This window comes from Daldinia childiae (genome assembly GCF_008694065.1).
Source record: "Daldinia childiae strain JS-1345 chromosome Unknown Scaffold2, whole genome shotgun sequence".
In the NCBI taxonomy this organism is placed as follows: Eukaryota; Fungi; Ascomycota; class Sordariomycetes; order Xylariales; family Hypoxylaceae; genus Daldinia; species Daldinia childiae.
The window spans coordinates 2,245,317-2,258,915 of NW_022984643.1; the positions used below are offsets into that span (position 1 = coordinate 2,245,317).

At 46.9% G+C, this 13,599-nt stretch overlaps 2 protein-coding genes across 4 annotated transcripts; one reads left to right on the forward strand and one right to left on the reverse strand.

The window, feature by feature from the left end:
- Positions 1 to 407: 407 nt before the first annotated feature.
- On the forward strand, positions 408 to 5,100 carry GL218_01523 (Bud site selection protein BUD4; the record flags this gene model as incomplete). Of its 2 annotated transcripts, XM_033577993.1 has the most annotated exons (5): positions 408 to 428; positions 490 to 627; positions 689 to 3,776; positions 3,839 to 4,575; positions 4,639 to 5,100. In XM_033577993.1, 5 exons carry the CDS (start codon positions 408 to 410, stop codon positions 5,098 to 5,100), a joined length of 4,446 nt encoding a protein of 1,481 aa, XP_033438425.1. The 2 variants fall into 2 exon arrangements, with proteins under 2 accessions (XP_033438425.1, XP_033438424.1); XM_033577994.1 differs by lacking the exons at positions 408 to 428; positions 490 to 627 and having other exon boundaries at positions 3,434 to 3,776.
- A 1,144-nt stretch (positions 5,101 to 6,244) lies between these two features.
- On the reverse strand, positions 6,245 to 9,362 carry GL218_01524 (uncharacterized protein; the record flags this gene model as incomplete). Of its 2 annotated transcripts, none has more annotated exons than XM_033577995.1 (2): positions 6,245 to 7,323; positions 7,376 to 9,362. In XM_033577995.1, the coding sequence occupies 2 exons, from the start codon at positions 9,360 to 9,362 to the stop codon at positions 6,245 to 6,247; spliced, it is 3,066 nt and encodes a 1,021-aa protein (XP_033438416.1). The 2 variants fall into 2 exon arrangements, with proteins under 2 accessions (XP_033438416.1, XP_033438417.1); XM_033577996.1 differs by having other exon boundaries at positions 7,376 to 8,228.
- Positions 9,363 to 13,599: the final 4,237 nt, after the last annotated feature.

The following is a 13,599-nucleotide window of genomic DNA, read 5'->3' on the forward strand; positions in this document are numbered from 1 at the left end:
TAATTATACCATTGACTTATATCCTTTGTTTTCTTCTTCTTGACCGCCTAACGATAGTTATACTATTTCTTACCTTTTTAGCAGACCGTCCTCAGCCTTTTTCGGAGTTACCTACTTTCAGCCGCTTGTAAACATTACAGCTGTCACCGATTGGTGCTTGGTTTTTGGTGTGTCAACCTAGCAACCCTATAACTTTGAGGTTGCCAAAACAACTCTTAAACGCCATTCTCGAATTGTGCATCATCGTAGGCCGCATATTCTGCACCACACAGCACCGCACTGCATCGCACCGCCACGAAACTTTAACACATACATCTCATACATCTTGTAAATCGTTTTTTTATTTCTCCATTGGGAGACATGAATTACCAATAATCACAAGATAATTTGCAAGTTTTCCTTTCAGTATGGCCTCTGATGGCCAACCTGTAAGTAAAGAATGATAAAGTCAAAACAATAGATGACGGGAAATTAACCGTTAATAAATAGGTAACGCAGCCTTTGCGTATTGCTAAGAACAGCACTCCATCTACATCGCCAATTAAGAGTAGCATTCCACGTCCGTTGTCTGAGATCTCAGCCACTGAACAACGACGAAACTCACCAAGCTGGAACCCTTCACCAAAGGTAATTCTATTCTAGATTCAACTCAAATTCAATTTGACTCTACTAACCCTCGTGGCGTTAGAAGATGGGTCTTAATACCGATTCATCTCCATTCCAGTCATCACCTCTGGACGGTACGACTTCACCGCGCCTGTTTTGGCAGAATCGTAATGTCAATAATCGCATCGAAAACGAGTTGTATGGGGGTCGCGCTGGTTCCCCGTCGCCCACTAGGCGTTCTTCTATCGAGCGACTGCAGAAGGCGTCGCGTGTAAAAAATAGCACCATGTTCGCTCGAGAACAGAAGCAAGAGTACGACCCGATGCGTATACCAACAATCGAGCGCCCTCTTGCTAAGGTCCAAGGTAATGCTTTCGCAAATAACTTTCGATCAAGCCATGGCCGCTCAGATAGCCAGACCAGTATATCTCTATATACCCCTACAAAGACTGGTTCTCGCTCATCTCCCGCTCCTACTGGCTCTCAACCCCCCAGCCCAAGCAAAGACCAGGCATCTCCGACTAAATCATCACTTTCTTCAGCCCGCCTTAAGAGCAGTCAGGATTTACATAGTGATGTTTTCTCGGACATGTCATTCGAAGACCATGAACTCCCAAGTGGCAGGTCACTCCACCGCCACGCCAAGTCTGTTACCTTCGATGCTGCCCCACCTCAGATTAATGAGTACGAAATGGCAACCCCTGATATGTCTTCTGTTGGCACAAACTCGCGAGAAGGTAGCTATGAGGATGATGAGGACGATGATGATGACTATATCTATGGCCATTATCCTGGGGGTGAGATGGATGCACAGGATGATAGTTTTGATGCGACGCTAGAAGACACAGATAAGACTCCAGTTGTCGGGCCTGATGATTGGCGTCAAGATCGGGACACGCGCTTTGATAGCAGTCCTATGCCTGAGGGTGCATTGTCACAAGCCATGTCTCCACAATCACAGCACTCCCGTACAGATTCATCAACATCTAGCAATGAGCATCGACCTCTACCTCCTCTACCGGGAATGGGTCATGCTCGCTCCCAGTCTGCATCTTCAAATGGACTATCTGCTACCGCAGAACGTATGTTAGGCTCTCCTCGAAGTCTGCCTTCGCCACCTCCTGCTTCAATAAGCAAGTCTGACATACACAATATTGGCAATGGTAGTATGTCTTTGGAAGAGCGACTTAAGCTTATGATGCTGGACGAGACAAGTCCTAAGTCTGACAGCTCTGCAAAGACTTTTGCCGAACAACAACGAGAACGTCGCATGCGACGAGCTGGAGCTCGTGATAGGGTTACAAGCCCCACTCCTGACCATCATGAAGACCATGATGATCATGAGGATCATGAAGACCGAGATGATGAAGGCAATGAGGAGGACGATACCGTTGGTGATCTATCCGGACTAGATATGGATTATCAGCTTCCGAGCATTTCTCGGCAATCCATACTGCGTCGTGTTAATGGCAATAGGACACTTGACCAAGAATCTGAATTCACATTTTTGTCGCCGGGCCCTGAACCGGGCCTCACTAGCGACGCTCCTTATGACCCTGATGTCCCCATCGCTAGTATCGAAGACTCGATTCTTGATGATGGTGAGGAGTCGAATGAAGACAGTGTGGTTCACCATGAGAGCGAAGATGATAAAGGTGACGTCTATGACCTATACCAACGGTCTGAAGATGAAGATACAGTGTCGCAAAAGGATGACCAGGATGACCAGGACGACAGTGATGATCATGATGATCACAGTGGCCACGATGACCACGACGATGATGATACGGAGAGTCAATACTCCGACGAAGTTGAGAGACCCCAGTCTGTGGATGCACAGCCTGAAGAAGAGTCAGTCACAACTCCTCGAGCGGCGAGCCCAGCTCCTGAGGGTGCCATTACAAACTTCAGCGCTACCCTTCCCCAGATAACAAGTTCGTCTAAGGACGTAGAATTCACCCGTAGCTTGCAGTCCCATATGCTTCCGAAGCCTAAGGAAGCAGGTGCTCTCACGCACTCGGAGAGTCACAAAGTGTCGGATGCGGACTCTTACTTGCAACGGTCGAAGACCCCGGAAAGGCCTATATCGAAACCTGTATATGACGGTTCTGGATGGGGAGATCCTGAGGAGGATGAGTATGAATCAGAGGAGCCAGGTACTCCCGAATCCGTTATCCACCATCCTATATCTGATGATGACGAGGAGGAGGAGGAGTATGAAGATGAAATTGAGGAGGTTGAGGAGGTTGAAGAGCTTGAGGAAGTTGAAGTCAGAGAAGCCGAAGAAGTCGAAGAAGTCGAAGAAGCTAAAGAGATCGAGGAATTTTTAATCGAGTCGCCTGCCATTCCTGAGCGGGAAGCCACCATTAAATCTTCTTCAGGCTCTAAGCTGAAGACTCGCGCTTCTGCCACCCCGTCCGACATTATGACCATGCGTGAAGCTCGCCGACAAGTAAGCCGAGAAGTAGCACCTGTGGTCCCGCCAATTCCTGACCGGCACCGTAACCGTCTTTCTCGAGATTTAGCACCTGATACTCTGGAGGTCCCCACTGGTGATGATTTTATCGAGCGACACCCAAGCTTTAAGCAGCGTAGTTTAACTCTAGATCTCGACTTGGGCCTTAGTCTTGATCAGGACTTTGAGCGGGTCATTGAGGCACAAAAGGTCAATAACCAATTCCTTCCCCACGCCCACCACCCCCTTACTGCAATCAACGAGCCAAAAAGACAAGCGTCAGGCTCCGATTCTCAAAACACCAATAAAGTTAATTCGTACCTTGAAACAATTGAAACTAACATTGAATTTCCACGACAGCGAGGTTACCTTATGCGCCAAAATACAAAACTCGTTACTGCGAGCGACAAAGAAACCGAAGAAGCTCGACCTGGTACCCGTTCTGCCGGAAATTCTCCAATTAAGCAGCAACGCCCTCAGTCGTGGACTGTTGAACCTTGGAATGGTAAGCACAGGAAAAGTATCAAGAAGAGACACGCACCAAGTATCGGCGGTCAAGTGCCACCTCTGCCAGGTCATGAAAGCAATTCGATAGCGATGAATTCGTTACCCGAGGAAGATAGCCACGAGCTAGCGACGGAAGAATGTGGCGAGCGAGGCAGATTGTTTGTCAAGGTGATGGGCGTGAAAGATCTTGACCTTCCCTTGCCCAAGAGTAAGTTTTTCCTGATATTGATACTCAAATGTTTTCCTACCTAAGTACTAACCTTCTGCAAGATGAGCGAACATGGTTTAGCCTCACTCTCGACAACGGAGTACACTGTGTGACCACATCCTGGCTAGAGCTGGCTCGTAACGCTCCGATCGGCCAGGAGTTTGAACTTGTTGTTCCCAACGAGTTGGAATTCCAACTTACCCTCAACGTGAAGTTGGAGAAGCCTCCGCCTGAGCGCGTAACAGTCGCGCCAACCAAGGCTCTAAAACCCAAGCCATCTACCTTTTCTCGTGTCTTCGCTAGCCCCAAGAAGCGAAAGGAGATGGAAGCTCGTCAACGTGCCGAAGAGGAAGCCTACGCTCAGGCCCAGCGCGACGCTGCTACGAAGCAGAGGAATGTTGTACCCACGGCGTGGGACCTACTATCTCCTCTTGCGGCAGAGGATGGAACCTTCGCACGCGCATACGTCTGCCTTAAGGAGCACGAATCCCGCTGCTATGGACGACCTTATATGGCAGAGATTGCGACTTTCAACGAATGGGCTACCGAGGAGCCTAACTTTGCCAACAGCGTCAAGAGCAAGCGCTCTGGAGTTCCTAGCAACTCGGTTGTGCGTCGCGCACCCTACAAGATCGGCAAATTGGAAGTGCAACTTCTCTTCGTGCCGCGACCTAAAGGATCGACGAATGATGACATGCCAAAGAGCATGAATATGTGCATCCGCGAGTTGAAGGCAGCTGAGGAGAGACTGTCTAGGAACTGGGAGGGCCACCTAAGTCAGCAAGGAGGAGATTGCCCCGTAAGTGTCACTTTGAACACACAGCCTGGAAATATTCGAGTAACTAACCTGATGGATCAATAGTATTGGCGTCGCCGCTACTTTAAACTTGTTGGTACTAAGCTTACCGCTTATCACGAAACAACTCGTCAACCTCGTGCCACAATCAACCTCTCCAATGCCAAGCGACTCATTGACGATCGACGGCAGCTGACTGACCCCGAGACCACGGGTCGTGGCGGCAAAAGACGTCGCTCTGCCTTCGCAGAAGAGGAAGAGGGCTACATGTTTGTCGAAGAGGGTTTCCGTATCCGCTTTAATAACGGCGAGATTATCGATTTCTACGCCGACACCCGCGAAGACAAGCAAGGCTGGATGAAGGTCCTGGGCGATGTCATCGGTCGCACTGGAGAAGAGGAGGACAACACCAACGCTCCCAGTTCCCGCAGAAAGTGGTGTGAACTCGTTCTTAAGCGAGAAGAGATGCTTCGAAAGCGCGCCGAGACCAGACGAGTTCATTCGAGGACTAAGAGCATGATCGTCTAAGTCTCAGATAGCTCTGCCAAGCTCTCATGATTGATATCTCGCGACAGAACACACGAAGAAACGACAACATTATGCCCGATATGATCTGTTGACCTGCATACAAATGAATTCATGATGATCAATACGCTACTGAGTTCGCGCTTCTATCTTGCCATTTTGCCATAACTCCGGTTTTGTTCCATCGTCCACTTGGTTCTTTTGACGGACACACCGCGACTAGTTTGGCTTACTATCACACACATCCCACACAAATTTCTCGTTCTGGCTCCGGAAGTACAGGATTCTTTTTGTTTCATAATTCTGGTTCCTTGTACAGGTCTAATTAATCACAACGATTGACTGTTACTTTGTTTTTGTTTTTGTTTTTTCAGCATGCCTGGATGCTCACGCAACAAAAAAGATGTTTTTTTTTCCCGCAGAGATTGGAGCCGGAGAGAGTGAGAGACAAGATAATTTGGAAGGTTATTCCTCCCAAGACATCAACCAAGTAAGCCTGGAGCTATGAAGGCTGGTCAAGTCCCCGCCCTTCAGGAAGTGATGGCATGCATGGCGCCCGGGCGAGAGGGGAGTTTTTACTAGGGACATTAGGTCGTGAGGATTTGTAGTTAGGGATTGCTCGTGGCTAGCTTTGCTTATTTGTATTTTGACAGTAATAAATTCATTACTTACAACGTGTTTCGGCTCAGGCCTACCTACCCTTAAATTCCGTGCTGACTATGTAGTATCTATCTGTGTATCAAGGTTATATACCTAGGTAGATAATGTACCTAAATAGTGATGATGAAATACTAATTACTAACAAGTGGGGGAGCGAAAACCTTGAAGTATATATATTCATATGAACTCGACTAGCTGAGCAAGCATCTTTCGCTCCGTAGGTAGCACACATCCGTCATAGTTGCACCCGATATCCCTACGCAATCGATCCACCCATCCAAGCAAAGGAGATGGGGTATCAACTGCGAATTTCAAACCACCTTCCCACCACGACCTCTAACCTTCCTACTTACTACCACCGTCCTCAGGGATTATATGTTATGCCGCGTCAACCCTTTTTGAGATTGGGAAAGGGAAAAAGTAATTACTGGTATCTTAGTCCTCGACCACGGATCCGATGTTTCTCCTTCTATACAAGGGAATTTCATCAACCTAGGGTCCACACGGGAGCTTTAACCAATACCTGTCGTCCTCTAACTTCGACCGCCACGAAGCCTGCGAACCGAACCTTGCTAGGGTCTTTGGAGGGTACTTGCTGCTGTTGCTGCTGTGCCGCCGCTGCTGCTGCCGATGATGTCGTGTCAGTAATAACCGAAGCCGTGCTGCCTTTCCTGCTCCCGGGATACGGTGTCCCGCTGAGCATATTCAACATACCACTTTTTGTCTTTTCTCGTTTGGCCGCAGCGGTCTTTTCGCTGTCCTTGTCGTTGCTTTCCTCTATGTCATCCACCGGCTCTGGTAACGGAGGTAATCCAGTTTTCTCTGGTTCCATGAAGTCGGGTTGTATGGGGTCTCCGGGTAGTGGATATGTGATTGCGACGTCTCGGCTTTCCATGGGCAGATGGCTCGCAATACCCACTACCAACTCGACGATCATCGACGCGCTTCCATCTACACCGGCGGGTGGCGGGTCCGTCAGATATTGAAACAATGTTGCCGTGAGGTTTCCGGTGGCCATTTTAGTAAAATCTGCTTTATAGTCATTACCCTCAGGCGCCTGAAGCTGATGTTGGAGACCCTCTAAAGTAGCCATTCGCCAATTCACGACCTTTGCTGTCAATGCCTCGTATTCCTCCTGGCTGCTTAGCGTATACGAAAACCTGCGGATATTATGCTCTATTTGCTTGAGCTGGGAACTAAGGTGGACGTCTAGGGCGGGGTGGAAGCATTTGTTGAAGATTTCGTCCACGATCCACCGAACAATTACTGCGCGCCCAACAGCAGTCATCTCCTGCTTGCCCGTCTTAATCGCTTCCGGGCTGACGTATCTCTCGATCCAGCTGGGTAATGTTCGCCAATCCTTACGAATGTTAAATGACAAATTGTTTATCGCGCCGTTCAGTCGATTGAACCGCGTAGAATACTCATTATCATCGAGAGACGTCCGTGATTGAGACATTCTCTGGTTAGCAACTGCGTTCTGCAGCTGTTCAACCTGGGAAGTTAACTGTTCGATTTGAGACTTGCCATCGAAATATAGCCTCTTGACGTTCTTATATTTGGTTACTAGTATATGATGTCAGCAATTCGTTCCACAGATTATCAATGCATCTCTTACATAAGTCTTTGAATTGCTTCTCTGGGTCAGCCTCCCGCTCGGCATTCGTCGATGGTTGAGGACTATTTCGACCGCCTTCGGGAGCAGCCCTATCATACTGTCCTTGCTCTTGCACGCTGCTGGTACGGTAATTTTGTGGAGCACCAGAGATGCTTGGCGTAGGCGGGAGAGGGTTCATCGCATTTATGGGCCCCTGGCTATGTCTATAGCCAGGTGGTGGTCCTGGGGGAGGCTCAACGGAGCGCATCTGTTTTTCGTTATCCCCCGATCTACGGCTCTGCCCAGACCCTCCAGGTAGCGGTGCCATATTCTGGGTCTGTCCTGTCCCCACTGATGTTTGCTGCTGGTTCTGTGAGCTCTGAAGTTCCTGCTGTACGTAGCTCACGGCGGGTGAATCCTGTACAGACTGAGAGTTGGCTGGCGGTTGTTGTTGCTGCTGGTAGTCTGATTCAGAGTCGGGCGACTCATGTGACACCTGCGAAACGGTTTCGGGATTAGGCGGCTGAGAGCTCGCCGTGCTAAGATGCCCAGTGAAAAGGGACGGTCGACGACCTGACTGATATTGTTCGTAAGGAGGTGCGTATTGGTATTGATTCTGCGCTGGGTCGACAACGATCTGACCGCCGTATAATTGCTGTTGCTGCTCCGCTTGCGCGTGAGCCTGCGCCTGCGCCTGTGCGTGGGCTTGAGCTTGGGCCTGCGCTTGTAACTGGGCTTGGTGCTGGGCGATAGCTTGCTGTTGATAAGAAAGGTCTTCGCGGCTATATGGCGAGTTGTCGGCGTCAGGATCGGAATCGGCAGGAACTTGTCTTATAGTATTCTGGGATGGCTCTGTGTGATTCTGTGAAAGCATATCTTGGTTAGAACGGGCGGCACAGTAGGGGTCCTCAAGGTCGCGTACAGGTTGGATAGGTGAGTGGTGGCTACGCGAGCTACTTTGGGGCGGGACCCAGTCGGGGTGGTCGATAGGTCGCGACAACAAAGGGTTGCCTCTGACGACAGGGGTGTTGCTTGCCCGTTTGGAGGGTCGGCGATTTAAACCAGAGTTGTTGTCGTAAGAAGCGTCCTGATAGTGGTCTGAATTGGGCCGACTAGAGGAAGAAGAGCCGGAGAGGATATTCTTAATTAGCTTTCGTGTTGATCGCTTTGGCTCAGTGGGGGCGGTTTGGCTATGCGATAGAGATGGTTGGCTGGTGGTTACGGAGGGAGAAGAGACGGTCTGAGGTAAGTTGTCGACCGAGCTTGATGCGATGCCAAATGGCTGTTGTGTCTGCAATGGATTTAATTGTGAGTATCTTGCAGACTGAGACCTTGAGACTAATTCGGCGAAATTATCGTGGGGCTGTTGTCGCGCAGTGTAAGCAGCGGGGGTTTGGTTGAGGGGTACTGAACTAGTGGGTAAATTATTTTGATTGTTTCCGTACGCCTCAAGAGGCTGGGCCGATTGGCTTTGTTGCTGGCTACCTAATTGATTATGGTGCGTATGTTGATGCCCACGCGGTGAAGTATGTGGAGTTTGCTGCTGTGATTGTGATTGACCGGCCCTCGTGTCGACCTGTTGTTGTTGTTGTTGTGGTGGTGGCAGCTGTTGTTGAAAAGACTCACTAGAACTAAGGCCGATAGACGAGGCTGAAGAAGGTGTGGTATTAGAATCGTTAATAGATACCGGTATAGGCACTGAACTAGTCACGGGAACTGTAATAGGAACACCAGCGGCAGATACTCGACGACCTCCGGGATTCAATGGACTAGATCCAGTCTGAGAAGCAGAAATAGAAGTAGAACCAGCTTGCTGTTGATGAGGATGATGGGGCGGTGCAGTAGCTCCACTGCCCGCCACCTGGTGTTGATGAGACGAAAGTTGCTGTTGTTGTTGCTGCTGTTGAAGAAGATGGTGGTGGTGGTGATGATGCTGCTGCTGCTGTTGCTCGACCAGGTTATGCTGGGAACGATTACTGTGCTTTCCAATGCGACCGAAGGAGGGCATAATGGTATTATTGTATGTATCAGGTTTATTCTCCCTAAACCGAACGGAATTGGGCCGTTTGTTGCGCTCTATCTACCTCTCTTTTGTCTCTCCCACAGCTGCAGATCTCGGTGCAGCGCAGACAAGGAGAACTCGAGGCAAAGCACAAACACGAACAGGACCGAGATCAACCGTTTCGTACAGATAGGATTTTCTTGGATAGATAAAAACGATCTGGCTTATTTTCTGTTCGAGGTGTGCCGTCTGATTCCCACATGCACCCCTCTAATCAACCTACAGGGATTTCCCGTTTTCTTGCGGGGGGGCTATGCTGAAAAATGTCCAGGTTGGAAGATGTTTCTTTTCCCGTTTTGCACTAAGTATTACTTTCGTTACTTTCGTTACTTTCGTACTCGTACTTTGTTTTGCTTTGCTGTTCTATAACTAGGCCGGTCGTCTGAGTAGATGAATAGACGAATAGACGAATGAATAGATCTGAACTGTTACGATTGTAGACGAATAAAACAAGTGAGGTTTCAAAAAAAAAATGATTGGCCTCGCCCGTGTCTTCTCCGTTTTCTAAGACGGCGCAGTTGACTGAGCTACTCCGGCCGCTAATAGGCTGTGCGAATCGCGATCGGCATCAAAAACTGCGCGTCGAAAAAAGACCCAATCCAAGCCGACATAAACGACAGAAGCCCTGATGTCAAAGACAAAGTGTAGCAACAAAGCAGAGCGATAAAGAAAGGGGTACAGGGTCGAGTATTCATTAGCAACACAAAGACATAAAACAAATATACAAAGCGCCAGTAAAAATCCAAGATAGACAGCGCCCAGGGGCGAAGGATGAATGTTGAACGAGGATGAGGAGAGAAATTATGAAATTATGAGGACTTTCATCTTTCAGCTAATCAATTAACAAAAAGAATTTAGAGTACCATTATTACCATTACCTAGTAGGTCGCGACAGGGCTTTCCTTACTTCTACAATAGGCAGCTTCCACTCGTTAACCCAATAACCCAACCTCCAGGGTCTTTTTCTCCAATGACACAACCTAATCTTATGTAAGTAAGACCTAGGTTACACCCTTCTGTTAGGTACCTTCACCTACCTTATACATGCAGTACCTACTAAGCTCACTACATGTAAAGAGAAAAAATAATCTAAGTTTTTATAAACTTGAACTACCTTGAGCTGTTTTCATTAAATAAAATTCCAAGACTACCTTACCTGAGTGAACCTAAGTGATAGTACATACAACGTCTACCCCTCTGTTGATCTGTCCGATGCGAGAAAAGGCCGCATGTAGAGGAGATGGTATCAGCCCCAACGCCAGCATTTATGCTCTTGCTCTCGATAAGAAAAATTGTAAGACAACAGTGGCTATTAACATATGATTCATGTGATTAGCGGTCTCGGGGAGTCTCCTCTTACATCAGACTAGGTACACCTGCAGATCTCGCTCTTGCTTTCGAGTCCTAGTCCACTTTACAGGTTGTAATAGGCTAGCTATAGTCGTATCCGGGGATATCGTTAAGACTTTGGGTTTATTATCTTAAAGCTACATTAACATGTTGCAATCGACAGGTATATACCGAGGTAGATTATGTAGCTTATTATTCGCATATCGCCCCCAAGTTAGGTAATAGGTAGGTTCGTTTTACTCGACGACGTGAAGACTAAAAACTTGACAATCTGGGAAATCTAGCTGCAAGCGGGGGTTTCTTTCTAATCTCTCGGTCGGTCACCTTTTAGTTTCCCTTAGGACAGTGTGAGTGGGGGATCATTAAGCGCTAACAAACGCTACTGTACGCACCCTAACGTAGTACAAGGTGTAGTCTTTTAGTGCAATGCTATTTATAGATCTAGTGTATGTGTAAGACTTTGTCCGAGTTAAGCTTTATTCGTGGTTCAAAGGAAATACGTCATTGGGTTCAGCCAGTCAGGTACATTAGGTGCCTACCTAGGTATCTACAAATTGGAGTTACCCAAGACAATCTGCCTAACCTTTCGGGCTGGACTATAATATCTCGCATCGGCCCTAAAACGGCCCGCCTGGAATACACATGCCCTTAAGTTTTGACCGAGTGTAGGCTTAGACGGAGCCTTTATACGACTATATCGTAGAATTATATCCATTTATGAATGTTCATAGATCGCCCCTTTATGTAACTAAGCCGTATATTTAACCATTTCAAGTTACCGTATCACATGTTCTAGAGTAATATACAGACCACTGTTTTTCACATCGTAGGTAAATGATGATGTACATGATGATAACTCATCTTCATAATAATATAAGTAGAGTGGGTGGCATAGCACTCTTTATCGAAAGGTTGCTTGTCTACGAGAACAAAGGCCAATTGTAACACGCTATCCCTACCCTTCCTTGCCTCCTTAGTCTGCGAGTCTGCGAAGCTCCACGTACGACTAACAATGATTAGACCCCTAGCTAAATTATACTTATTATAAGGTCAAAACACGGATGCTCTCTTGTCATTTCCTCCACTTAGCTTCGTAGATCCAGAGTAGGGTTCAATATAATCTTGCTTAGAAAGATAATTCTGCGAATTCGAATCGGCCGGAGAGAAATATAATTAAACCGTCGGAATCGTGTAAGTGAGGAAGAGATCAAAATACCGATAAAACTGCAGAACGTTCTCCATTGTTTTGATCAATAACATCATATTACCTAGTATCAAGGCATATAAAAGCTTTATACATCTCATTCGAGGTGGTATTCGAGCTAGAATCGTCGCCGTGTGCCAGTCGAAAGTGTTAAAAAAAAATTTAACTTCGGAAAAAAATTCTATTATATATTCTAACTATAGCTACCGAGATGTGGTTTAAACTAAATCGCAATATTATATACTTATACATTTCGTGTACATAATCTCTTTCTATGGTCCTTTATACTTATAACTTTTGTCATATATGTATTGACTTGGCAATATGGGTTAATAGTGTGTATAGTAGATTTGACGTTAGAGAATCGAGAGAAGCTGAGAGCTGGCTGTCGATCTCGTGTACCTAAGTATTCACTAGTAATACGTATGAAACCCATCCTCGAGTAGATGTAGATGCTGCCTTAAGCATTTTGGTAACGATATGTCGACCTGACAGTTGTTCATTAACTCGTGAGCATACTAATCGCGTCAAAGCAGTAGCAACAGGTGCCACCGGTTAGGAATTCCAATGCCCAAGAAATGCCTAAGATGCGGAACGACCCGATCCAAGGCTGGCTATCACAGGATTAATGTCTTTAACGGTAATAAACATCATAAACTAACGAACTATAACCTAAAGAATAACAAAGCGTGGGTACACTACAACTAGTCGAGTTTTCTGAGAATCTCCCCTACGATAGTAGTAGCATGTAGTATATTTGCCTACCTAACCTTAGGTATATAGTAATATCACTCCAATTAAAAATGGCAACCCAGTCTCTATATTATACATAAGATATCCTCTTAATTACTTAGACATAATGTGATAATAACTAGCTGGGTAGGTACTGACGTAAATCATAGGTGGTTATACCTACACTATAAGCCCATCATTTTCCATATCATATGCTATAGGGATTCCTTGGGAAATCGAGAAAGCGGTGGCATGATCATTCTATGCTATGAATTCTTCGCGCTCTGCCTGGGAGAGGGCATCGGCATCGGTTTGTATTGCTATCTGGATGCTCCTGCTCATTTGACGATCGGAAGCAAAATTTGCGGCGTTGTTTAACTCCTCGTAGTAGAGCTGAAGAGCAAGCTCGGCATCTGTGAGTGTGCCTTTAGTCCGCTTCCCCTTAGCAGCCGAGGTGAGCTGCTTTACGTCATCTAATAAGAGACTGGTTATAAGATTTAGAGTCTCTTCATCGTCAATGGCCCAACTGGGTGCGATGGTATCGATAGTAGCCATTTTAACTTGCGTTTGATAGTGCAGTTTGTTTTTTATGTTATAAATTCGGTTCGAAGGATAATACTTCTCTTCTGTAGTAAGTGGGAGAGGATGTTGGTTATATTTGTATCCTTTTTAAGTTCACTCCTAGGCTCCTGTCAGGATTCCAAATGAGACATTCAGAACAATGGATACTTTTATGTATAGCTGTAGGTTCCTATTGTTAGCTTGCGGAACAACGAATTTGTTTCCATGCTGTTTGGTTCTACCTCGTAAACTCGGGCTATTATACAACCCGCAGGAGTACTCATCTGTTGCGGCCCCCCAAAGCCAGAGCCACTCAGAGGTTAGCGGTGTTGACTT